Source organism: Guyanagaster necrorhizus, assembly GCF_019112545.1.
Source record: "Guyanagaster necrorhizus MCA 3950 unplaced genomic scaffold BT62scaffold_9, whole genome shotgun sequence".
Classification (NCBI taxonomy): Eukaryota; Fungi; Basidiomycota; class Agaricomycetes; order Agaricales; family Physalacriaceae; genus Guyanagaster; species Guyanagaster necrorhizus.
In genome coordinates, this window is record NW_025064888.1 from 1,228,816 (window position 1) to 1,255,127 (window position 26,312).

The following is a 26,312-nucleotide window of genomic DNA, read 5'->3' on the forward strand; positions in this document are numbered from 1 at the left end:
GATATGAGTCTGATTGGAGGCTGGAAGGAGACTCAGATAGAGGGGGGAATGTCATGGAAGGGGAGGTCTGGTGTGACATTTCATAGAATCTGCTGTATCTGTTGAAAAGCTTGGTAGTGCCTGACTACCCATGCTGCTACTGATTGTCATCCACAGCAAAGCTGTATGATTGCCAATAAGTCTAGAAGCATTTCAATAATGGAAGCTAAAAGCTTAAAAAAGTCATCAGTGAGATCAGGAGTTGTAGTGAATGCTGGTGGCATTCAGTTTTCTTTGTGCCTATTGTGTGTAAGAAAAGGGAAGCAGAAGCTTCAAGCTAATTGTTAGACCTAAGTTGCATGTGATCAGAACACATGATAAACAGATGCTGTATCATATTCATACAGTCATGTCTGAGTTCACTGTTTGTATCTGTTGATCAATGTGCTTCAAGGCCATTACAAGAGGCTCAAGAGTGAAGTGGTATATGAATAAACTTTAGCTTGAAGCTGGAGTTATACAGTGAGAGCTATTGTACTTATATACTACTTGTCCACTGAGATAAATATATTGCTATCTATTGTGTCTATGCAAGTGTTACAATTTTTTCTATTTTCTTTTCTTTTTCCTCAGAAATGACCCCTATCTTTGCTTAGTCAGGGTGCTTAGGCCAGTGCTTAGAACCATGGGAACGCTTAGCTCAGCAACTCAGTTGGTCACTCTCTTATTGCAATGCTGTATGCTGTGAAGGGAGAGACAATGTCCTTTTTGTCTTTCAACTGCAGCACAGCAGTAACAGCACAACAGCAAGACAACAGCTTTTGTGGAGAGCCTGGCAACAGCAGGGGCAACAGCTCTATGACAGACAACAGCTTTTGTGAATATTTATTTATAGCACAATAACAGAACAGTATTTAAGTAGTGTAGCTCTTGCTGTAATACCCCAGCTTCGAGCTAAAGTTTGTTCTCTACCATCCTATCTCGAGTGACTTGCACCATCTTGACCACACACCTCTGTTAACACATCAGTGAACTCAGTCAGTCTAACCTGAAGTGCGAGGTTCTGAACTGTTTATCACGTGTTAATAGTCACATGGAGTTTGGGCTTAATAATTAGCTTGAAGCTTCTTGCTTCCCTTCTTTAAGCCTAAAAGGCTAAAAGAACCAAATGCCTCACAACCTCTTCTTGATCCTCAGGACAAGAAATTACATGCCTTCTATCACCAGCTTTATCAACTCCAAAGTACCCTCTTCCTCTATTGAATTGCTGACTGTTCTTCTAGAAACCCTAACAACCAGGATAATCATTGATTATCAAGCAAAGGATGATACAATCTAACAACTCATCAATGGCCTCTCTACCGAGGCCTGAATCAATGGACTCAGACCTGGATCAGGGTCTGAAAGCATGGGCCAATCAGATCCTTGCCAAGAGGAGGTGGAATCCCTCCTGAGTCTCCCATGCCTTCTGACCCCGACACCGACTCCACCAATGACTTGGTGGAAAAGAAAGAGGATAAGCATTGCCAGCAGTGGAAAGATGAGCTCAACGAGCAGCACAGACAGCTTGCCAGGCTTGACCAACCAACAGAGTGGGGCCCAGCCCTAAAGCTCCAGGAACATCGAGAATGGCTCCTGGAAACCGAGTGGGATGAAAATCTCAGAGATGATCCCTATGCCTCAGACCACTGGGACAACACTGAAGACAATCAGGATTGAAATACTGTTGGCAGGCCAACAGGAGACAAAGGGGAGGGAGGACTCCTGCCAGCTCAAGAATGAAAATGGGTCCCAGGCACCGAGTGGAGTGAGGATCCTGAGGACGACCCTTATAGGGTTGACCGATGGGATTCTGACACCGAAGACAGAGAAAGCAGTCCAGACAGACCCTTATCCAGCAAGTCAGGAAGCAGCAGCTTCCTGGCTGATGACGAACTCTTTGACTGGACCATCAAGGTCCAGTTACCAACAAAAATTCCCTCCATCAGCAATCGAGCCCTTTGTGGGTTCTTGCACAAGAAGCTCACTATCTTATTCCTCAATCAGGACTTCTACCAGGAATTCCAACAATATGCCACCTGGATTGAAGGAGAAAGAGAGTGGTGGCACTATGCCGAGACTGAGGGGGTCTGGGACCGACCCCGTTGGGGGGTTCTCCACTGGAGGAGCAGTCCAGAGGACCAATACCGTCCTCAGAAAGGATGGAACTGAAGAAGTGGAAAGAACCTCTCTTGCAAATGATCGGTGGTTGAGGTTCATAGATGAGGAGGCATTAGAGAGAGAAGGCTGAGAATAGCAGACAGAAATTGGACAGTACTTGAAGGCTCGGCCAAAGCCCAGGCTGATCTGGAGTACACCCTTGGTACTACCAGGAGATAAGTACTCACTATCTTTGGTGAGCACTATACCACCATGGGAAACTGGTATCCTATCAAGCAGTACCACGATATGGCTTTCTGAGGAAAAGCCAAAATACCCAAATCCTTAGACCGGCACAGGGAGCCGACTATTGGAAGGACAACTGCTGCCCAATGAAGCTGAGGGGAGCAGATCGGTTCTGACCAATATAAAGAAGGATGATCCCGAAGCAACAGCACAGGGATGGACCATCAAGGGTAGGCAGATCGTCCAAAAGGAAGGACCGCTGACTCCAAGAAGTCTCATTGCCGATGATAGGTCCTTACACTCCTTTCCAGAGCCCCCGATGGATTGGGCCAGTCCCCCTGAGGAGAAACTCCCAAATCCAATGTCATCTCTTAATCTGAAAGCACATATATTGAATGTCAAACTGATGCTCGGACAGGAGCCCCTTCCTTTTAAAGAGGCTTCAGATGACATCAACTATTTTCTGATGGATTGTGACTAATATTTTCAGGTATTTGCCTCGTACTTCCTCCACAACATGTACAAGATCAACTATGCTACCACCTACTTTGAAGACAAGGCAAAAGTATGGTGAGTATTATTAGCCCCCAACTTCTGGTCGACCACCCAGCAACACCACCGGTATCCCTCCTGGGCAGTACTAAAGCAGATGATCTATGACAAGTTCACAGACCCTGCCATATGAGAAGTCCACAGGTCGAAGATGAAAGAATACAAGATGGGTGACAAGGTGGTGCCAGACTACTTCAATGAGTTGGAACGACTCAGAAAACTGGCCAGAGTCCAGGAGGACATAGCCAACTCAGGATGAATGGTCGAATACATAAAGTGGGGACTGCCACCTCATTACCTGAAGACTATCTCAGATCTTGGCCATAGTGTTTCAGTTGGCTATGATGATTGGAAGGCCCAGATTGTCCTAATATGGCAAGAACAACAGTGACAGAAGGTGGAAGCAACAAACCTGTGAGACCAGCACAGGTATCAGGGACAGGGCTTGAAGCCCTTCACCTCCCATATGACCATGTCTGCCAGGCCTGGTGGCTCAGCTCCAACTTCTCAAAACAACAGGAAGCGAACTGGTAAAGATCCAAGTATCAGAATGGGCAAGCAGATTGACATGGATCGCTTCCAGAAGGAGGGGAAGTGCTTTAATTGTGGTCAACCAGGCCACATGGTATGAAACTGCCCAGAGAAGAAGAATAAATGCATGCAGGAGGACATCAGGGCACAGATCGCTGAATTAACAAGAGAGAAACAGGATCTCGGGGATGATGATAAACCCAAGGAGGTAAAAGACGGGGCTGAGCAGTAGGTGATTTGACTGCCTTAGCCATGTACAAGAGTAATAAGGGACAAACTGACATTTCTCCTTCTTTAGTTTTCACCCCCATACTTAAATTATGCATGCATTCGAATATACCTGACCCTGTTACTCAAACCACAGAATTGCCTAAGGAACCGACTTCTACAACTCAAGTGCCGACGAAGAGCCGAAGAGGGGCAGAGAGCCCCAAAGGTGTGTCATCATCAATAATTTCTCATACTAACAAAATACAACAGACTCAACCACCTTCAGGCTGAACAGGGGTAGAGAACCCTACAGATTGGCTAAAACCATTTGATACCAAATGGACTTGGTGGGCCATCAAAAATGCCAAGAATGAAGCAGCAGCAAAAGCCATACTCAAGAATTGGGTTCATAAGACCTGAATCGAGGAGGTGATCAACAATATGATCACAGGAATGCAAGCTGCAGAATGATGTCAAGCTTTAGAATGGCTTGACAAATTACATGGACCATGAAAGTTCATTTGTCAAGCCAAATCCCCAGGGAAGGATTTACTAGCCAAAGCTCAGATTGAGACATTAACGTCCCGATCAACCTATGCAGTCACTGCCTTGATTGACAGTGGCTGCACAGAGAGTAGCATCAACCGAGCTTTTGTCAACAAGCATTAATTGCCCACTCAGGCAACAGCAGCATCCATCCCAGTCTATAATGCAGATGAAACAACCAACTAAGCCAGATTGATTACCAAATACATAGAGCTTAGGCTCACTATTGGCAATCATTTGGAACAGATTGACCTAGCAGTAACCAATCTAGGAACAAAGGAGATATTCCTTGGTCATGATTGGTTAATCAGGTATAATCCATTAATCAATTGGAAGACTGGATGCATCATTTTTGCTTGATGTCAATGCCAGAAAATTCCATTCGAACTACTGGATGAGGACCCTGAGAACCAATGGGATGAAGAAATGGAAGACAGTGAAACTATTCTCACCATCAACCTACAAAGGACCATTAACATTCAGGTGGTACACCATGCTAATGACTTAGCGGCAAGGGCTAATGCTGAAAAAAGAGAAAGGACATTCGAAGAACTGGTACCTGAATGGGCATGCAACTATCGGGATTTATTTGAAAAAGAAAGTTTCAATGAACTACCTGATGCAAAGCCCTGGGACCATGCCATCAAACTAATCCCCAATGCCAATGCCAATCTGGATTGCAAGTGCTATCCACTAGGCAATAATGAACAATAAGAGCTAGACAAGTTTCTCAAAGAAAACTTATCTAGTGGAAGGATCCGACCATCAAAATCACCGATGGCGTCCCCCTTCTTTTTTGTCAAAAAGAAGGATGGGAAACTCCAACCAGTACAGGATTATTGAATGCTCAACAAAATAACAATCAAGAACCGATATCCACTCCTGTTAATCTTGGAGTTAATAGACAAACTCCGAGATGCAAAATATTACACCAAACTGGATATTTGGTGGAGATACAACAATGTGTGTATCAAAGAAGGCGACGAGTGGAAAGCCACTTTTTGGACTAACCATGGTTTGTTCGAACTGACAGTCATGTTCTTCGGACTGACTAATTCACCAGCCACCTTCCAGTGGATGATGAATAACATCTTCAAAGATCTCATTGCCATGGGAAGGGTCATGATCTACTTGGACGACATACTCATTATGTCCAAAACCAAGGAGGAACACCAACAGATAGTGCACCAGGTATTATCCTTGATGAGGAAGCACTGACTCTTTCTCAAAGCTGAAAAATATGAATTCGAGGTATTAGAAACTGAATACCTTGGAGTCATTATCAGTGAAGGAAGCATCAGGATGGACCCCATTAAAGTGGTGGAGATAACCGAATGGCCGGAACCAACTAAAAAGAAGGAGCTACAATCATTTCTCAGATTCACCAACTTCTACCAATGGTTTATCTGAGATTACAGCAAGGTCGTCTGACCAATGACATAATTAACTGGAAATTCCCTATAGGCTTAAGGAATTTCCCAGCGGGACATGTTTAATAACCTTAAATGCCAACTAGCTGAAGACGTCATCCTGACCATACCAAGTCAAGATAGAAGGTTCCATGTAGAGGCCGACTCTAGTGAAGGCACGATCAAAGCCATACTCTCACAGAAACAAGACAACAAATGGCAACCAGTCACCTTTATGTCGAAGGTGCTCACTATAACAGAGCACAACTATGAAATCTATGATAAAGAACTCCTCACCATAATGCTTGCCCTTGCTGAATGGCAGCATTACCTCATTGGAGCCAATCAAACCTTCGAGATCTGGACAGATCATCAGAATCTCCGATACTTCTGACAGCCCCAAAAGCTTAATCACAGACAAGCCAGATGGGTCACAGAACTGTCACAGTATGAGTATACACTCCATCACAAAGCTGGAGTAGCAAACAAGAAAGCCGACTTCCTCAGCTGCAGGGCAGATCATGACCAGAGAGGAGACGACAACAAGAAAGTCATATTATTGCGGCCAGAACACTTCCAGGCAATGATCATGCCTACCAAAGAAGAGATGCATAAATGCATCAAGAGTGCTACTTGAGACCCCCACAAGTGGGATCAGAGAATCGCCCCATCACTCAACCATGAGCATGGGCTAAAGAAAGAAGAGCAATTGATCTGCTACGATGAGTGAATCTATATCCCAAGGGATCAGAGACTTCGAGGTGATATCATCACCACATGTCATGATCATGTGACTGCTGGACACTCCAAGATTGCTAAAACAAAGGAATTACTCTTGAGGGAGTATTAGTAACCAAAAATAGACCATGATATCACCTGATATGTCAAGGCTTGTGAGGTTTGCCAATAAGACAAAACTTCAACACAAGCCAGAGCAGCCCCACTACACCCGAATGAAGTCCCTTCATCACTATAGACCCATATCTCCATAGATATGATAACTGGACTTCCTGAAAGTGATGGCTATGATGCCATCATCATCATAGTTGATCGCTTCTCAAAGGCAATCATTCCGATTGCCTGCTCCACAGAATTGACATCTGAAGAATGGGCAAAAATACTATGCAACAAGGTTTATGCAAAGTATGGCATGCTTCAGGTAGTGATTTCAGACAGGGGACCACAATTTGTCTCCAAATTTCTGGACGACTTATACTGACTCCTGAATATCAAGAAGAATGCTTCCACAGCATATCACCCACAGACAGATGGCCAAACGGAATGGGCCAATCAAGAAATAGAAAAGTACTTGTGACTTTTCATCAGCTACTGACAAGATGATTAGATGGAATGGCTAGCACTAGCTGCATTCCAACACAACAACAGAATTCACTCCACAACAGGTAAAACATCATTCTTTGTGAATTATGGACAGAACCCACCAGTGGCACAAACAGGATGAGCCCACACAATGACACCCGCATCAAAGGATTTTGCAGCCTCAATAGCAAAAATCCACAAAGAGACAAAGACAGCCCTTGAAAAAGCTGCTTCAACAATGAAGAAGCAGTATGACAACCATCAATGAGCAGCACATCAATATCCAATCAATGACAGGGTCTGGTTGGATACTACGAATCTTCATCTACCAAGGTGAAAACAGAAACTGGCGGACAAACGAATGGGTCCATTCAAAGTCATCACCAAAATTGGCCAATCCACATATAAGTTGCAACTACTGGCAACTTGGAAAATTCATAATGTTTTCAACAAAACATTGTTGACACCATACATGGTCTCAGCCTTTCCAAACCAAGAATGACCACCTCCACCTCCACTAGAACTCATTGACGAAAAAGAACATTATGAAATCAATGAAGTGCTAAACCATAAAATACGAAAGGTTAAAGCATGAGGCAGAGGCATGAAAACAACTGTTGACTACCTTGTCAGCTGGAAAGGCTATAGACCAGAATCGAACCAATGAGTCAATGAAAAATATATGAATGTGGAGGATGCTATATGGGACTACAAACACAGGATCAATACACTGGATGTGAAGGGGGTTATATTTAACATTATATCTGCAAAAACAGATGTGGCGACAAATGAAAGGGAGATGATATCTAGTCAGATATACATCAACCGACCTGCCGACAGCAGAGGACATGTTAAAGAGGACAATGAAGATGACCCTGTGATGGACAAGCCAGAAATAGTGAGGACATACAGCGAAAAGCAATCTACCATGCCTTCGACTCGTTTGAAGCCTGCCATCAAAGTGGGGAGACATCCAGCAAATCAGCCACCTCCTTCTGGCAGGGCAGACTTACCCTAACTTAACCATTGGGATGATGGTCTTAAGGAGGGGGTAATGTTATGATTTTTTTCATTTTCTTTTCTTTTTCCTCAGAAATAACTCCTATCTTTGCTTAGTCAGGGCACTTAGGCCAGCACTTAGAACCATGGGAACGCTTAGCTCAGCAACCCAGTCAGTCACTCTCTTATCACAATGCTGTGTGCTGTGAAGGGAGAGACAATGTCCTTTTTGTCTTTCAACTGCTATGCAGCAGTAACAGCACAACAGCAAGACAACAGCTTTTGTGGAGAGCCTGGCAACAGCAGGGGCAATAGCTCTATGACAGACAACAGCTTTTGTGAACATTTATTTATAGCATGATAACAGAACAGTATTTAAGTAGTGTAGCTCTCACTGTAATACTCCAGCTTCAAGCTAAAGTTCATTCTCTACCATCCTATCTCGAGTGACTTGCACCGCCTTGACCACACACCTCTGTTAACACATCAGTGAACTCAGTCAGTCTAACCTGAAGTGCGAGGTTTTGAACTGTTTATCACGTGTTAATAGTCATGTGGAGTTTGGGCTTAACAGCAAGCCTTTGTGCTCATTGTCCTTAGTTGTCACTACTACCTACAAAAGAGTCATTATGCATCATTGAGGGTTGTTGTTGCATCAGAAGACAATGACAGACTCAGCTAGTTGTGATGACTAAGCCAGTCCCATGGTCCTAAGCACTGGCATAGGCACTCTGACTAAGTGTAAATAGGGGTTAATTGAATAAAGAAATAGGAAAAAATCATAACACTCACATGCAGTCTAACCCCTCTGGTATTAGTCAATCACTATGCCATGCACTCTGCTTATTGTTACTTCAGTCCAGCATCATAATGACTATGTTTTTTTGTGCTCTAGCTCTATTTTCAGTCACATGCTTAGTGGACTGGAATATAGTCCATGTATTCTCAAATTTCACAAATTTACATGCCTGAACAAGAAGAGGGTGTGTCAATGCATGCTGAGAGAGTCTCTCAGTGTGTGATTTATTTTACCATCTGTAAGATACAATGAAATTTGACTTCTTTTACATTATCTTTTCCTTACCTGGAAACCTCCAGTTTTTACATAAAGAGGATATGATAAAAAAGGATTTCTTTTTCAACAAATTTTATTATCCTTCTTTTTTCAGGCCCAAAATTGCTTGTGAAAAGCTATTCTTTTGCAAGCTGTAACTGCACTTCTATTTGTGGGTGTAATATGGCTGGAAATAGATATCTTTTATTGACTCTCTTCCTATATAGAAAATATCCCAAAAACATGTTTATCTACTTGCCCTATAATTTAACCAAAAATAGGCACTTTTCCTTCTAATTTTATGGAATCTATTTTACTCATACAAAAATGTCTGGAAAAGTCACAACATTTTTAGATCTCCTTTTTCCTGTGCTAAAAACCTACTGGCCCCAGCAGTGTCTTGCCTTGATCACTTAAATGCACTAGCAAGAAAGTGACACATCTTCCAAAACTGAACACCATGGCTATGTTTCCTGCACATGCATGAATTTCTGCCAGATATCTTCAAAGACATAGTCTAATGTTTGACATTTTAGGGGCAGACAATTCAGAAAAGATGTGGATAATCACAAGTACTTCTGGACTGTTGGCTTCGGTGCAACTTTTGGTACTATTTATTGAATCATTTTGGGCCATGAGGCAGGATACATTGACAGTCGAAAGAGGAACAAGCTACTTCGCGAAATTTTCATTTATCAGAAGCCTGGAGAGTCAACCGAGAGCGATCAACCGTTCCAACCCTAACCCTACGACAGCCAGTAGGCAACCACCTTTTCATTTCTCTTCAATCCTCACGCTCCTTCCCTATGTCCTGTCCTCTCCACACGCTCGTCGTTCAACATGGTGGGTGCCATCTGCCGTTATCGTCTCGTTCATCTCTCATAGCACTGGGCTAGTCTGTTGCAGGACAAATGTTCTCTTCACGTTGCGACTTGGCGTCCAGACTCACTGCGACGGAGCCTCTTACAGCACACTTAAAGAACAGGACGAATGCTCAACTATAACTAGATATTCTAACGGAAATTGTGCAAATTCACTCTGGACTTGAAGCTGGAAACTTGAGCTTGAGAGCCGACAAGAAGGTATCTTGAATTCTTCTCTCCAGACCTTGAGCGCGTTTCAGATCCCCAGTGCTAGATTATCTGATAGGGAAAAAGGGCCCCGAAAGGACAGGTTATACTCTCGTACGGAGCAGTATAGGGTGCGTACGCACCTGCTCTTCGTGTTTTCATTCTTGCTCACTTCAGGCGCAGCCAATCAACAAGAGACCAAGAAAAAAGACTCCGAAGCCTGCCTTGGCATATGAAGAAAGAACATCTCGTGCCCACTGAATGCGACACGCGAGAACGGCGTCAGTATCACCGAAGCGCCTGGAACCCGCATTTACTTTGAAGACGGTCATGCGACATTTGATCATCAAACCGCTCATCCCCCCTCGTGCTGACCAGGGATTCATAGCGATAACCTCTCCATGTTCACAACATCGATGCCCACAGTGGAACGAGATAAATGGGCCTGATCCATGATGCTCCGAGACGCTTGTCAAAACGATGAAGAAATGTTGAAAAAACTCGACCGTGATTACCCTGGCAGCGGCAGCACCTTTTATTTCAGTGATATCCACGCACGTTTCTCTAGACGAGTACTTTGAGTACTAGCGACAGAACTGACGGTCGTCAATTCAGTGCGTAGTTCATTTTATTTTAGGTGTCTGTTGATGTACGTACTACGTTATGGCTAATGGTAATGTGACAGTATCGTCCACGGTACGGATACGTATCCGTATCCACCATATATATCCGTCGTGGTACAGATACAGTGCACATCCCTAACATTGAATACCTCCAACGTCAACAGCTCAATATTTTTCTCTCCAGTTTCATCGGATCTCTTCCAGTACAGTTCTCCTCGATCTCATGGACGTCTTCCCACCATATTCCACACGACCGAGCGGTGGGGATGACGGTGGTGCCCAACCACCCTCATACGAGCTCTCCTACCCACTGCTCATCGGCAGTCGTGTCCTCCAGACACCCTTTGTCAGCATATCTCAGCTCAAGGGCCACCTATGTCTCTTGAGGCACTTTGCCTCCCTCAAGGAACGAGTCGAAGGGATCGACCGTTCCAGATACCCAGATGCCCCCAGCGATAAGGACCGCAAGTGGTCGTGGTTCGTTGGACTGGCCGTTGAGAGGTATGTTCCTTGGCGACTGGTTGACTGGAGGCTTGACGGTGTTCATTAGGTTCGAAAGATGGTGCAAGGCGCTGACAGCTCAAGACGAATTGGATTTCGCTGACCAGCAGCTGCCTCCTGTCGATGTTATCATGGTGAGCGATAGTACGTTTTGGTATCTAAGATCCCGTTAATTTCGAGCTGCATAGGTTTGGCATGCCTACTTGTTAAATCCTGCGTATGTTTCGCATGATGTCTTGGTGATGTTACATTGATCGCATATCAGGCGGTATTCTGAAGATTCGTTACGAAACAAGCACATCAAGATACTTGCAAGTATGGGTAACTGGTTTCGGGACCTCGTATGATTACCTTGAATTATTTTTTCAAGGTTGAGCTGACTGGACGGATTAGGAACGGACATGCTACACCATCTACTGGCCTCCGTCAGATGCCCGTGTCCAGAACTGGCTGCAGAAGACCCATCTCCCCTATGATCCTTTCGAGTCGGTAATGATATTGACTGAGCGAGAAATAATTTGCCCCAAATGTCTCAAGAAGGTCGACGTTCGTAAGTACTAGTACCGTTTGGTCTTGATAGTCATCTCTGAATGAGGTCTAGGCTTGGTGAATCCCACTGGCAGTGGATATCTCCAGCACGAGTTCACAACCACGTGTCCGGGGTGCCGACTGAAGATTACGAAGGAAAAGTTGTCTTTTCACAAACTTGTGAAGGACCTGGTGGGTTCCAGCGATGTCCTTGCGTATGTTCTGACTGTCGTCTCTTCTTTCCTTCTGCTGATCGATACCTTTGACATCCAGCGGAACTCTTCACACGCCTTACAATATCGACAATTCCAAACGTGCGAAGGCGATCAAGTCCCGCATTTTAGAGATGAGACCGCCAGCATTTCGGAAGGGAGATGCGAAAACCGAACAGGAATGGGCGGTCGACATACAGGAGAAAATGAACTACAGTATGCAGAAAATTCAAAGTGTTATGGGCCAGCGTATGAGGGTATACGGAGGACAACTGTACGTTTGTATTTGTTGTTTCTTTGACAATCCTGATATTGAATTGATAGGCTGCCTCGAATCATGAGCGCGTGCGAAGATGACAAGATATTTTCGTTGGATCTCGTCGGGGCAGTGGGTACCTTTGTGAGCACTCTACAGATGGAACACTTACATGATGAAGGTACTCCGACAAGGATCGTTTGTGAACAAGATGCATAAACTGGGTTGGACAAACCCGGACTTTTTCTCGTCCTCCGAGGATGAAGCAGCGCTGAAGCACTGTATTGCTCGTTATCACGCGTAAGCAGGGCGTCCTCTTGGTGCTTGTTGCTCAGCGGACCTCACAAACAAACCAGATTCCTGGACCTGATGTCGTCGTCACCTGCTGGATTCTTTGTCCCAACGCTGGACATTGACCTGGTTTGGCATACTCACCAGCTCATGGCCCGGAAGTACTCCCGCCACTGTCTCAAATATGTCGGTCGGTTCGTCGACCATGACGACAAGGTGGCCGAAAACAGGCTTGCAAACGCCTTCGACATCACTTGTCGGGCATGGAAAGTACGTAACTCGCCCTCTCCTTTCTCTGCCCTACTAATGACCCTTTGCAGGACCGTTTCAGGATCGCATATACATACTGCGGGTGTCCGCTCCCGGGCGACACGATTGGACAGAAATTAAGCAGACTCGTAACGATACATAAGCAGTCGGTGGCACCTTCTCACCTCGTCCCGCCCCGGGATCGAAGCGATCTCCTCGCAGCGACACATCCGAGCGACCATAATGCGGTGTATCCATTCCAGCACCAGGGGCAGGTCGACGCTATGAGACGGGAGAGGCTGAATAAGCGGGAGAGGAGGATTAGGCGAGAAGCGCAGGGGGTCAGTAGGAATAGGAGTGTTGGACATGACGCGGCGTTTTTGGTGCCGGTTCCGTTGAATTATGTGTATGGGGTTGGGTGTGTGGCGATGTCGGGGAATGTGGTTGGAGGGGGTGGAGGGGTCAGGGGATGTGCTGCTGTTGTGAGTCCTCCTAATCGGACTTTTTTGTTTTGGACTTAATCTGTTTGTTTTTGAAGGGTGTTGGTGGATATGGGAGTTGTGGTGAGTTTTGAGTGTAGCTGGATGTTTGAGTGATATTCTGATTTGGTCTTTTTTTCTAGGCGCTGGGTGCGGAGGGGGAGGTAGCGCAGGTTGTGGTGGTAGCGGGACTGGCTGCGGTGGCGGTGGTGGGGGAAGCTGTGGTGGTGGTGGTGGAGGCTGTGGAGGTGGTAGTGGAGGCTGTGGTGGTGGTGGTGGATGTGGTGGTGGAGATTAGTTGTTCCGCGAATCGCAGTATCTTCTAAATATGGTGCCCGTGCTGTCTTTATGGTGATAATTTTTCCAAAACAAAAATAAAAGACAGCCAAGGTTTCTTTTGAGGCTAATTTTCAGAGGACAACCGGGATTGAGAGATATGCGGAATACCATGTCGCTGCGCCGTAGTCGGAGGGAAAGTATCGGAATGGAAGTTGGGGCGCGTCAGGGCAGTCTATTTGCCGGTACTGCAGTAATCATGGTCGATACAGGGGCCTGAGCTCAATATCAATAGCACATCTTCGCTCGAGGAGGTATGCCATACCATAGGCACTCGACTTTGTCTCTCTTTATCAATCCTGGAAAACAATCAATGACATTTCGGAGCCGGGATATTTAGTTGCCACATAGTTACCTGCCAGCAATTAGCAAACATATGGCACCACATCTGTACGCGTCTCCGCGGACCAAAAATATATATAAATATTTCCTCTTTGCACTCAAAGATTTCGCCTCGCCATCCCAGTCTGATATTCTTCAATCCATATAATTCCTTATACAGCAAAAGGACAAGCAGAGGCTACGTTCGTCCATTCGCCGTTGACAGTTCAATGAATCTCTAGAGAGTAAATATCAGAAGAAACAACGGTTCCCTGGTCGGAGCTAGTGGGGGGATTTATAGACAATGGTATGGTATATTGGCCGGGGGTTGGACAAAGATACAAGCATCTTTTTTAATCGAAGAAAAATCGGCAGTACCATTTCTCCAGGATTTTCGACCTTGTCTTCAAAGAGTATTTCGGCCTCATTACTAGTAGAGACGGTCCAAACGCCGTTGTCACAGATTTAAGAGCTGCAAATCGTGAACGCACGTAAGAGCACACTCTCGTGTTCGTCCTCACCGAGACTTGAACTTGTAAGAAGATAGTGTGATGGGGTAGCACCTATACTGTGTATTATATCGTGCGCCCGGCCTCGGTATCCAGGAATACTGACCTCACTTTATGTTTAATGATCAGAGACTTTTACGAATAACTTCAACTGCGGAGGGCGCCGCCAATGCCAACGAATGGATCATAGTCGACATCGCCTCGATGAGATATCCCATCTCCTCTGCCGTCCACATACTCCACTCATTTCATTCGAGGGACAGTTCACGGAGGGATGGACTCAATCGCAGTACATCGATGAAATGTCTACGCCCAATGACGTTCGTCCTGACACCGTTCACAGACAATTTCACAAGCGAGCATTGGGATCTCTCGACGAGACACTGAAGAGCAGGGGGCCAAGGGGGGGGGTATTGAGTTAAGAGAACTAGCAAGGGACAGATGGGATGGTAAAGACTATGCGCAAAGATTTCGACGGACCTGGGAATTGCCGTAAATCAAAAATGCAATTGGGCGGCTTCATCCCGACACTCGCGATTCGCCGTGTAGTGAAAATACCTGGACATACGGTATGCCCAAGCAATGTTGTCACACCTTTGCTGAACGGACCCCACAGTTGGAACGCCTTCAGCTGTGCATAAATATTCCGTCGAGTGCGGATCCCTTCGTTGACACCGTAGCTAATGCGAGGATAGATCATGCATTCGTCGATATGATCTGCTGCCGACCACGGTTGTCTACGAAGGTTTCAGCGGGCGCAAGAGGTATGTCGCTGACTCGTAGACCTTTTGTGATTGGGGACAGCAAGCTCGGCCATCTGAGGAAGATGCGGAGAGATGGGTACGATATCCGTATCGAAGTATACGAATGGAATACCATTTTGGATGTGCTGCAGTGTCAAGCAGTTCGTAGATCATATTGTGTTATCCATACGAATGAAACCATTGCGGCCTTCGATAGAGTGACTATGGCTCTGAAGAACGTCATAGACAGCCCGGTCACATTTGCGAATAGAGACTGGCATTTGATCAAAAATTCCTGTGGGCTCTAAAATTTACTGGGCTGGCACGCGAATCATGACAATCACCTTGACTTGAACGATGGTGGAGATTTCCAGAAGAGGGAGCAGGGGAAGGATTCTGTGGTATTTCGATCTTGAAATACTAATGACGAACTTGGACTGAGAGATCGGCATTGGCGTCGAACAGCATTCTTCAGATAGAAACAGTCAAAGGAGATTGGATATAAACCGATGGAGCTGAGGGAGGGTTTGACGCATTGAGACGTCCCGCAGCCGAGACGATATTTACAGATGGTGATGGTAGGCAGAAAAATGATAACGGAAATAAAATACACATAAGAGACACGTCAGTGGTAGGAAGAACATCGTCAATCATACCTAGTTTGTCTCAGTGAGCCTAAAGACACGGATTATAGGAACACGACGAGATCTCAGTAGCCACTTATAGCCACTTACCCTCACAATTCAGTTCGCTCCATCATCATCACCAGCTGCAGACCTGCCAGCTTTCAGGGATTCAATGCAGCCCATCAATTTCATGTACTTTGTCGGAGACGATGAGACGCCTTTCCCGCGTGCACCCATAAATTCCTCCAGCTTGGCCTTTCTATCCATACCGGCCTGATATTCTGCCAGATACGCGTCCACGGTCTTGTCTTTTAGTCCGGAGAGCTCCTTCTGAGGAAGAACACCGAGCAGTGTCTGCGCTCGCCTGTTTGCTGTCAACCTCTCTGGATGAACAAAGTATCGGTAAGGCTGGGAAATGAATTCTACTCGAGGGTGAGTAGGAGAAGCTGTGGTGTCAGGATGGGAGAGATCGAGGCCGATGCGAGGGGATTTGTATATATGGAGTCTCGTATTTGTGTTTGGGGATGGACAAAGGAACATGCAAGTTTTTCTTTCACCCAAACATGTGTTGTTGAACGCGTTAGTGTCGTTGCCCCAGTGATTCTCGACCAAATCTGGAATTCTTTCCGCCCCACTGAGCTGTAGGATATGATCCACGAGGAGAGATGGACCCGAAATGATTTTTCCAGAGTTCAAGTCGCGGAGGGTGCGTAAAAGAACGCCACCGTAAGAGTCAGGATGCGAACTTGAAGAAGAAAGAAAATAGCGTGATTCAGTGGGAGTGATGCCGCTTATTGTGAGGTCCAATCCCTTGCGCGTCCCGCCTCTATATCCAGAGGTGCTGATCAGGGTTTGTGTAGAATCATTAGACCGTCTAGGGATGCGGTGAAAATACCTGAGCATGGTTTTGCTCGGTCAGTTCTCGAGCAGGAAGCAATGATAGGAAAAGGTTTTCCTACCATTGACCTGCCGTCTTTTGTTCCTGGCTTCTGTGAGTGAATGGGTCCCGGTGGCAAGTCGAATTCCAGAAATAAAGCTCCATCTCCATGATTTGAAGTCTGGTTTCTACGGAGTCGGACCCCGATCCCAGACCCGTCTGTACCACAATGGTAAAATCATGTAGTAGTGTAGAGGAGATAGTATCGAAACGTTGTCGGATAGATGCTGACTCGTGAAGATCAGAGAAATCAAGAAGCCGCTGTAAGGCAGAGGCAGAGGCACGCAAGCTAGACTCTTCATCCAAAACGTTGTTCTTGGTCCTTTTCAGTGGATTTGTAGGATCTGGTAATTCTGGGGATTTCTTCCTCTTACTTCGGCTCGCCATTTTGACTTCGCTCCAACAGGGAAGGAAATACGAACTGCTACCAAAGGAATATTTGGCCGGGCCGGAAAGGGGGAGTTCAAACTGAATGTTGTGGGCAGACGGATGGACGTTGTGAGCTGACGGAGCTTGCGGAGACAGCGCACATAAGGTGCTGACTAAGCCTTTGAACCTGCAGTAAATCAGTAAATCAATACGAATGAAGTTGTTGACTTGTTTTATTTTGCTTTCTATTATTTGACGTGCTGCAACATCATGCCGGACCGGTGCTACTGCAAGTCCACAAACTGAGTTTGGTCCACCTCCCTCCTCAGTAGGAACATCCTTGGGAGGCCCCAAAGAAATGAACCTTGAGTGGTTGCATGCTAAGATGCACAAAGACATGTTGGACAGGAAGACAAAGAGAGCAAAAAGGAGAAGTGGCTTTGAAAGGTGGCAACCCCAGAGATGTCTCAGATGATGAAAAGGATGAATTTGATGTTATGGTCCAAACAATCCAAAAGGCTATCAAAGCCAAGATTTCATCCATGCTAACCTGAAGCATGAGCAACACATCTTCCCCCCCTATTGAAGACATGAACTCCTTCACAGTAGCAAATATCAATGGATGCAACCCTAACCAAAATCTTTTCAGATGAAGCCACAGAGAAGAATCAAGGAGCATACAACCCTCATGATGCACCCTTTCATGAGGATTACAAGGCTTTGCTTCTCCATTGAATGCCAATCCCCCCCACTATGTTCCACTCATTATATTTGTGTGCATTGCAGTATAATGATAATGCCCTTTCTCAAGTCAAGGTAATGTGCATGATAGGTCCAGCAAAAGTTTCAGTGTCCTCAATGTTTCTAAAGCCCCTTCAGAGGATGATCTATCTTGAGCAGATTTCTTATTACAATAATCTTCTCAAGTTCATGACTTCCATGGGCTTTGGTGAACAGACCCTTCAAGGCCTTAATGGACACCTACATATCATGCTATCTGACCTGCATTTCTCATGGTGGTTTGAAGCACACAAGACATTTGATAAAGATTTTTGAGCAAAACTATTCAAGGATCCCTTCATTCTAGATCCCTCATCCAATGCCTGGTCCAATGGAGTACAAACTGCCAAAGACAACTACTTGCTCATGCAGCATAAACTTCAGATGGGTAGTGAGAGTAAATAAGTGAAGCCTCTAAAAGGGTATTCAAACAGATGGTTCACTCCTTATGATATCAATCAACATGATACCATAGATCAGAGTAGTTTGCTCTGACCCCTGTGTCTTTGATGTGATAGAATCAGGCACCATGCAGACTTGTGCAATGCCTCCATTCCTAGCAAATATGGATATTTCTTTCTTATCAAATGGAAAGATGACTTATTTGTGCAGATTGCTGACCAAAAATATGTCTCTATACAATTTAATCTTTCCAGTTGCTGAGCTGAACTCACTATGTGTTATGATTTTCCACTTTCATTCTTTCCTGTCTGTCTCTATCTTTGATTAGTCAGAGCATCTATTTAACCTTGGGCACTTGTGATGAGCATGGAACATGCTTACACAACCATAATAGATGACCCATGCCATTATTCTCAAGTAATGATGGATGTCTCAACAACAGATGATACCATATTGTACCAGTACCAATGACCAGAGACAATGAGCACTGTAGCATGAAAATGCACAATTGGTAGGATATAATTATCTCAAGACTTAGTAGTATATAAGTAGCCTAGCTCTCACTGTATATACTCAGCTTCAAGCTAAAGTTTATTCTATACCACTTCACCTCAAGCTGACTTGTCTCTGGCCTTGAAGCACACTGTTAGACCCAAGCTGCATATGATTATAAACACATGATAAACTGACATCACTTCATGTTTGAGTATTCTGTCAGAGTTCACTTGATGCAAATATTGATTGATATGCTACAAGGCCTTAGGATTGGCTCAAGAGTAGAATGGTGTGAAAGTAAACTTTAGCTCAAAGCTGGGATTATACCAGCAAGAGCCATTCTCCTTATATACTACAGTGTGTGCTACATAAATATCTAGCTACCTATTGTGTCTGTCCAAGTTATTGTACTTGTTGTCCTTGAATGTTGTTACTACCTGCAAAAGAGTGATTGTGCATCATCAAGAGTTGTTGTCATGTCAAAAGACAATGATCAATCCAGCTTTGTGCTGACTAAGCCAGTCCCATGGTTTTAAGCACTGTGGTTGGCACCCTGACTAAGTATAAATAGAGGCTAAGTTCTAAAAGAAATAGAAAGAAATGAGAAAAATCATAATGTTACTCCCTCCTTAAGACCATCATTCTGATGGCTTAATTTAGAGATAGTTCATATTCATGTATAGTGTTGTCAGCACTCATTTATTTTTCATTTACCCACTGGTTAGATTTAGGACCATAGCTCTTCCAGCTAATCAGATAGTCCACTATAGTTGTTGTTCCATCACCCTTCACTCTGACTTTGTGGAGTTTGTGATTTAGAATTTAGTTGATCTCATAGTGCTCCTTATTGTCAATGAGGTCAGGTGGAGGTGGTGGCAGTTGTTTTTGGTTAGGAAACAATGGTGTGATAGACAGTGTAAGGAGAGACTCATTGAAGATGTTGTGAATCTTTCAGTTAATAGGCAGACATAGTTTGTATGCTGAGACACTGACTTTGGCCAATATTGGAAATGGGCTGGTCTGCTTGTCATCCAGTTTTCATTTTGGATGGGGAAGATGGAGGTTTGTAGTATCCAACCACATCTTGTCATTCATGTTATATATTCATGGGGGGATGCAATGCTTGTTGTACTGTTTTTTCATGTTGGCCACTGCCTTTTTGAGAGTGGACTGTGTTTCACTGTGGATTTTGGTCATGGAAGTGGTGAAATCAGAGGAAGCAGGTGTTGATGTATGGGAGCATTTGGTGTGGGAGACATTTGGATGGCAGCTGTGATTGATGAAGAAAGAGGTCTTTCCTGTGGTGGAGTGAATTCTGTTGTTGTGTTGGAAAGTGGCAAGTGCTAACTATTCAATCCAGTCATCCTAGCAGTAGTTAATAAACAGCCACAGGTATATCTTGATATTTTGATTAACTCTCTCCATTTGTCCATCCATTTGTGAGTGGTAAGTGGTTGAGGCATTTTATCAGATATTAAGCAGGCAGTAAAGGTCATCCAAGAATTTGGATATGAATTGTGGTCCTCAATCAGGGATTACAACTTGGAGCATGCTGTGTTTGGCATACACCTCATTGCAAAGGATTTTGGCCTATTCCTCAGAAGTTAGCTCTGTTGAGCAGGTGATTGAGATGATCACTTTTGAGAAGTAATATATGATGATGATGATGGCATCATATCTATTACATTCAGAGAGTCTGGTGACTATGTCCACTGAGATGTGGGTCCACAGTGATTGTGGCACCTCATGTGGGTGAAGAGGAGCAGCCCATGGTTGCATGGAGGTCTTCTCTCATTGACATATTTTACATCCCTTTATATACTTTTTGATGTCTTAGCCCATTTTAGGCCACTAATACTCCTGCAACATGAGCTCTTTGGTTTTAGCAATCCCCAGGTGTCCTGCCATTGTGTAGTTATAACAGATGGTGATGATCTCACTATAAAGCTGTTGATCTCTCAAAATATAGATCTGCCTGTCATAGCAGATCATACCACCTTCCTTTGTCATTCCTTGTTCATGATTTAGAGATGGGGCCATACATTAGTCCCACTTCTTGTTGTCCCTGGTAACACTCTTGATCCACTCATGGATCTCTTCCTCTGTTGGCATTATCATTGCTCAAAAATGTTCAGGTTTTAATAATGTCACTTTCTGATTATTGCTCTCTCCCTAATCATAGTCCACCTATCAGCTGAGGAGATCAGCCTTCTTGTTTACTGTTCCAGCCTTGTGATGCAGGGTGTACAGATACTGGCTTAGTTCTGTCATCCATCATGCCTGCTGTCAATTGAGTTTTTGAGGCTGTCAGAAATACTGCAAGTTTTGGTGGTCCATCCAGATTTTGAAGGTCTGAGTTGTGCTGATCAGATAATGTCACCACTCCTCCAGAGTGAGCATTATTGCCAGTAGCTTCTTGTCATATATCTTATAATTCCTTTCAGTGGTTGTCAGGGCTTTTGAAAGGAATGTCACTAGCTGCCACTTTCCATCCTGTTCTTAGAATAGTACAGCCCTGGTGGCCCCTTCATTTGAATTGGCTTCAACTCAGAACTTGTCTTTCTGGGTCAGAATAGCAAGGACAATGCTCTTGGTGAGTTGCTGTTTCAGGTTATTGAAAGCTGTTTGTTGTGAAGCCCCCCAGGTCCATGGGATATTCTCTGTTAGCTGCATCATTAATCAGACTATCTTGCTGTAGTCTCAGATGAATCAGTGATAGAAGTTAGTGAACTTCAAAAAGGATTAGAGCTCCTTCTTCTTTGTTGGTTTTGGCCATTCTACCACTCCTATGACTTTGACTGGATCCATGCAGATGCTTCTCTTGCTGATGATCACTCCTAGATACTCCATTTTCAGCACTTTGAACTCACACTTCTCCACCTTGAAGAAAAGTTTGTGCTTTCTCATTAGGTCAAGAACTTGTTGTATAAGTTGTTAGTGTTATTGGTGATCTTTGGACATAATTAGGATGTCATCAAGATAGATTGTGATCTTTCTCATAGCAATGAGATCTTTGAATATATCATTTATCATCTATTAGAATGTTGTCAGAGAGTTGGTGAGTCCAAAGAACATTATAGTGGGTTCAAAGAGTCTATGGTTGGTTCAAAATGCCATCTTCCATTCATTGCCCTCCTTGATTTGTACATTGTTATATTTCCACCATATATCCAGCTTGGTGTAATACCTGGCCCTCTGAAGTTTGTCCATGAGTTCAGAAATTAATGGAAGCAGATAATGATTTTTGATTGTCATCTTATTAAGCTTCTGATAATCCTGCACTGGTCAGAGCTTGCCATCCTTCTTTTTAACAAAAAAGAACAGTGATGCCATGAGAGATTTTGATAGTCACATCCTTCTGCTAAAGAGATTCTCATCAAAAAACTTGTCAAGTTCCTGTTGTTTCTGATTGCCAAGAGGGTAGATCTTGCAGTCTAGATTCATGTTAGCATTGAGGATCAGCTCGATGATGTGATTCCATGATTTTGGCTTTAGCAATTCATTGAAGCTTTCTTTGTTAAACAGATCCTGATAATTCCAGGCCCACTCAGACACCATCTTCTCAAAGGTCCTCTCCCTCTTTCTTTTATTAGCCTTGGCTGCTAAGTGGTTAGTGTGATGTATAGCCTAGATGTGAATTGCTTGTTCTAAGTCAACAGCAAGAATAGTCTCTCTATCCTCCATCTCTTTATCCCATCAATCTTTCAGGTCTTTATCTAGTAGTTCAAAAGAGATCTTTCAGCATTTACACTGAGTGAAGGTAACCTGGCCAGTTTTTCAGTTGATCAATGGATTGTATCAGATTAGCCAGTCATGTTCTAGGAATGCTTCCTTTGTTCCTAGATCAGTAACTGCTAGATCAATCCATTCTGAATAGTCTCCAATGGTCAGATGGAGCTCAACAAATTTGGTTATCAAGCTGGCTTGATTCTTTATTCCATCAGCATTATAGACTGGTATAGAGGCAGCTGTGGCTCTGGTAGGAAGGTTGTGCTTGGTGATGAAAGCACAGTTAATCAAACTGCCAGTGCAGCTGCTATCAATCAAAGCAGTGATTGTATAGGTGAATTGGTTTGTTAAGGTTTCAATTTGAGCCTTAGTGGTTAAGTCATGTTCTAGAGTCTTGGTCCACTAAATATACTTTCAGGGTCCTTGAAGTTCATTAAGCCACTCCAAGGCTTGGTATCATTCAGCTTTTTTCATGCCCTCTATTATGCCATCCACTACTTCCTTGGCCCTGGTTTTGTGTACTTAGTTCTTGAGTACTGCCTTGGCTTCCTCTTCTGTTCATGCATCTTTGATGGCCCTCCAGGTCCATTTGGTATTGAATGGTTTGAGCCATTTAGTGGGGGTCTCTCTCCCTGTTTGGTCTATGGGTATTTGAGTTCTAGTTTTTTGCAATCCTTTAGCAGAGTGGATGGTAGTTGATATAGGTATATTCAAATGCATGCATAATTTAAGCATATTTGTATCTACAGAGGAGCTATCAGTCTATCCTGTGGCTACTATTGATACTCTGTCAAGTTCTTCAGCTGATTCAGTGAGATCATTCACTGGTCATCCCCCTCTTCTACCTCTTTCATTTTGGTTTCCACACCAAGTTCTTCTGCTTCCTTCTGCAGTTTGGTGATTTGCATCCTAATATCTTCACATGTCTGCTTCTCCTTTGGGCAATCTCTTGATATATACTCCTTTTGGCCACAATTGAAGCATTTGCTCTCCTTCTTTAGTCAATCTATGTTCATGGGCTTTCCTGCTCCAGTATACATAGTTCTCATTCTGGTCTTCTATATGCTATAGGAGGGTGTGCTAGCAGTTGATGATCCTGCTTTAGCAGTACTAGGTTGACTGCTGGTCTTCTGATTCAAAGTTGTTGGCTGCTTTCAGTATTTCTGCAGGTTTGTCTGCTCTGCCTTCTGCTGCTGCTGTTCCTTATACATCTTGATGATTCTCTCTTTCCATTTGTCATATCCTTTTAGAATGAATTTGCTAATGTCAGAGATCATTTTGATGTATGATATGGATGTCCCCTGTTTGAGAGTCTCAACCATTTGTCCATTGTCAGCTATGTCATCCTGGAATCTAGCAAACTTGGTGAGCCATTCTAGTTCATCAAAGTATTCTGTGGCCACCTTGTTGCCTATCTGGAATTTCTTAATCTTAGATTTGTGGACTTCTTGTACAGCCAGATTGATAAACTTGTCATTAAGCATTTGCTAAAGACAGGCCAAGAGAGGAAATGATGGTGCTGTTGGATGATGGAGTAGAAGTTTGGAGATATCAGTATCCACTATGTTTTTGATTTGTCTTTGAGGTATAAGGCCACAAATGCAACTTTATTCATATTATTTTCCAAGTATGCAATATAGACTTCAAAATATTGCTTACAGTCTATAAGAAAATGGTTGATATCATCAGAGACACTCTTGAAAGAGCAGGGCTTGCATTGGAATACTGTGGAATTCTTGGAGAGGGTGCCCATTGGGTTGGGCCATTCATTAAAAGGCAGATGCTGCCACTCAGTTAGCAGACTGGAGAATGAATAGAGTGAGTTATTGTTGGCCACTGGGCTCTCTTGTGGGAGAGCTTTCTTTTGGATGATTATCCTATTCCTGATGGTAAAGCCTAACTTTACTGCTTCTGAATCATCCCTGACAGGTTCCTTGCTGGTTCCACTCCCTTCAGCTTCATCAGGTAGAGGCTGCCCACTAAAGAGTCAGCTAACCTTGCTGATTCAGAGGTTTCTAAAGCTGGTGGGTTGAGTGGTCAGCTGTGGTCAGAATCATATCAGCTGAGTTGCTAAGGATTGAGTTGATAGGGTGGAGTATGAAAATTGGCTGGTGGTGGTTCAGAGTGATGGAGCCATATACATGGCTCATTTTGGGATTACTGATGGTGTCTACAACATTGGCTTGATGTTGTACTTGGACTTATACTTGGGTAGTTGACCAAGTTGGTCCTCTGGATGCCTTCTATTATAAGCAGAGATTGCATATTTAGTAGCAGAATACTATAGAATATTCTGCTTTTTAAGATTGTCCACTGAAATATACTTGTGTCTGAGAGGTGAGACTAGCCAGACCACATCTCTCCATAGAAATGCCATGCTATCTCAATATAGCTGATGGTATTCTTCCTCTCTGGCCCACTGAATCTCTTCCAACAAGGCTTCTTTATCTGTATCTTTATTTGCATACTTCTCAAGTCATTTTCAATCAAGAGGAATGTTATCTCCTGTGTCATCCTCATCACTCTCCTCATTCACCTCATCTCTGCTGTCCTCCACATGAGAGCCATTGAGCAGATTATAGATTGGCAGCATCAGAAGTCTGATTGTCACTAGAGAGCTGGTCATTGTCTCTGATGCTGAGTCTGGTGATGGTGGCTGAAGAAAAAGGCTGGAAGATGGTAGCTCCAAGATTGGAGTCATATCTGTGCTCTCCATACACTTGCACCACCTCCAGGTCTTAGCTATAGATGCAGAAGTTTGCAAAAAATTAAGAATTGAGGAAGAGTTGTACAACTCTTTCTCCCAGGAAGTGACAGAGACCTCAATCAGAGATGTGAGCATTGAGGAGAACTTGAAGTCCATAGGCATCAAGTATAGAGTTAGCATATAAGGGGATGGTGTCAGTGCTAGCAATACTGATAGTTCAGAGAGAGGAATTGTTTTCTCTCCTTGTGGCTTTGCTGGAGGTGACAGAGCTATATAGTCCTGCCTAGGGATCAGTTTTGGTTGTGGCAGGAGTACTGGGCTCTTGGAAAGGGGAGCAGAACTGTTCTGTTTGTAAATCAGAGATATGAGAGCTTGAGGTGCCCCACTCAGCAGCCTCAAGCTCTCACTGTTGTCAATGATACTGCATGTTGTATAGCTCATTATAATAGATTGCCTGTCATCAGGCCTGCTCAGCTTCTGCCCAGTCAAGGTCTCTGAGGACCTCCTCACTGGCTGCCTGAATCTCCTCAGCAGTGAAGTCTCTGGCATTGTGCTTGAGCTGATCTGCAACTGTTGATCCCCACCACTCTCCTGGGCCTTCTGACTCTGGGTAGAAGTTGGTGTATTTGGTCAGTGGAAGACTGGACTCTGAGGTCATATAGAGAGGGCTGTGTCTGGAGTGCACAGGCAAAACAGGTTGGGATCTTGGAGCCATCTTAATGGCATCAAGAGAGTCCCTAGCATAGTTTCTAATGCCATGTGCTGAGGGGGAGGGATTGTCAGAGGTCTGATCATCAAAAAAGTCATTAGAGAGATCCTGGTTCTCACAATTTGGAATTGGAGAGAACCCTAGTGGGACCCATGGGTTTCTGAATCCTGTGAGCCTGTTGTTCTGTTGTCTTTCTGTTCTGTCTGCAGATCATGGAGGATATCTGTGTTCCTCTTCTTGCAGAGTGCTCCTCAAATCTGTTTTCCTAGGCTTAGCTTGGGGTATAGTTCCAGTTATGGGCTGGTAGGAAGCTTGAGGAGAGATTGGAATGTTGTGGAGAGGAAGGTCAGAGGTGACATTTCATAGGATTCATTGAATGTTCTAAAACTCTTGATAGTGTCTAACCACTCAGGCAGTGATTGATTGGCATCCTCAGCACAGCTAAATAATCACCA

At 44.2% G+C, this 26,312-nt stretch overlaps 6 protein-coding genes across 6 annotated transcripts; 4 read left to right on the top strand and 2 right to left on the bottom strand.

Annotated features, from left to right (window-relative positions):
* Positions 1–9,605: 9,605 nt before the first annotated feature.
* On the bottom strand, positions 9,606–10,862 carry BT62DRAFT_930858 (uncharacterized protein). Its single transcript, XM_043186017.1, has 4 exons — positions 10,239–10,862; positions 10,123–10,186; positions 9,882–10,067; positions 9,606–9,828 (listed from the first exon to the last, which is right to left on the bottom strand). Exons 1-3 carry the CDS (start codon positions 10,439–10,441, stop codon positions 9,999–10,001), a joined length of 336 nt encoding a protein of 111 aa, XP_043041314.1. The 5' UTR covers positions 10,442–10,862; the 3' UTR covers positions 9,606–9,828; positions 9,882–9,998.
* A 282-nt stretch (positions 10,863–11,144) lies between these two features.
* On the top strand, positions 11,145–12,867 carry BT62DRAFT_823263 (uncharacterized protein; the record flags this gene model as incomplete). Its single annotated transcript, XM_043182367.1, has 11 exons — positions 11,145–11,179; positions 11,229–11,313; positions 11,368–11,396; positions 11,445–11,520; positions 11,573–11,729; positions 11,781–11,922; positions 11,981–12,201; positions 12,273–12,307; positions 12,357–12,475; positions 12,532–12,736; positions 12,787–12,867. Coding segments are annotated over 11 exons (1,185 nt in total), but the record flags the coding sequence as incomplete, so codon positions are not given.
* Positions 12,868–14,063: 1,196 nt separating this feature from the next.
* On the top strand, positions 14,064–14,510 carry BT62DRAFT_930861 (uncharacterized protein). The gene is made up of 2 exons (XM_043186018.1): positions 14,064–14,414; positions 14,467–14,510. Exon 1 carries the CDS (start codon positions 14,156–14,158, stop codon positions 14,318–14,320), a length of 165 nt encoding a protein of 54 aa, XP_043041316.1. The 5' UTR covers positions 14,064–14,155; the 3' UTR covers positions 14,321–14,414; positions 14,467–14,510.
* On the top strand, positions 14,388–15,180 carry BT62DRAFT_930862 (uncharacterized protein). The gene is made up of 2 exons (XM_043186019.1): positions 14,388–14,787; positions 14,841–15,180. The coding sequence occupies exon 1, from the start codon at positions 14,540–14,542 to the stop codon at positions 14,780–14,782; it is 243 nt and encodes an 80-aa protein (XP_043041317.1). The 5' UTR covers positions 14,388–14,539; the 3' UTR covers positions 14,783–14,787; positions 14,841–15,180.
* BT62DRAFT_1004579 (uncharacterized protein) lies at positions 14,819–15,411 on the top strand (the record flags this gene model as incomplete). Its single annotated transcript, XM_043177046.1, has 2 exons — positions 14,819–14,929; positions 14,977–15,411. The coding sequence occupies 2 exons, from the start codon at positions 14,819–14,821 to the stop codon at positions 15,409–15,411; spliced, it is 546 nt and encodes a 181-aa protein (XP_043041318.1).
* A 207-nt stretch (positions 15,412–15,618) lies between these two features.
* BT62DRAFT_930863 (uncharacterized protein) lies at positions 15,619–17,185 on the bottom strand. Its single transcript, XM_043186020.1, has 3 exons — positions 16,689–17,185; positions 15,838–16,624; positions 15,619–15,759 (listed from the first exon to the last, which is right to left on the bottom strand). Exons 1-2 carry the CDS (start codon positions 17,051–17,053, stop codon positions 15,847–15,849), a joined length of 1,143 nt encoding a protein of 380 aa, XP_043041319.1. The 5' UTR covers positions 17,054–17,185; the 3' UTR covers positions 15,619–15,759; positions 15,838–15,846.
* Between the last annotated feature and the right edge of the window lie 9,127 nt (positions 17,186–26,312).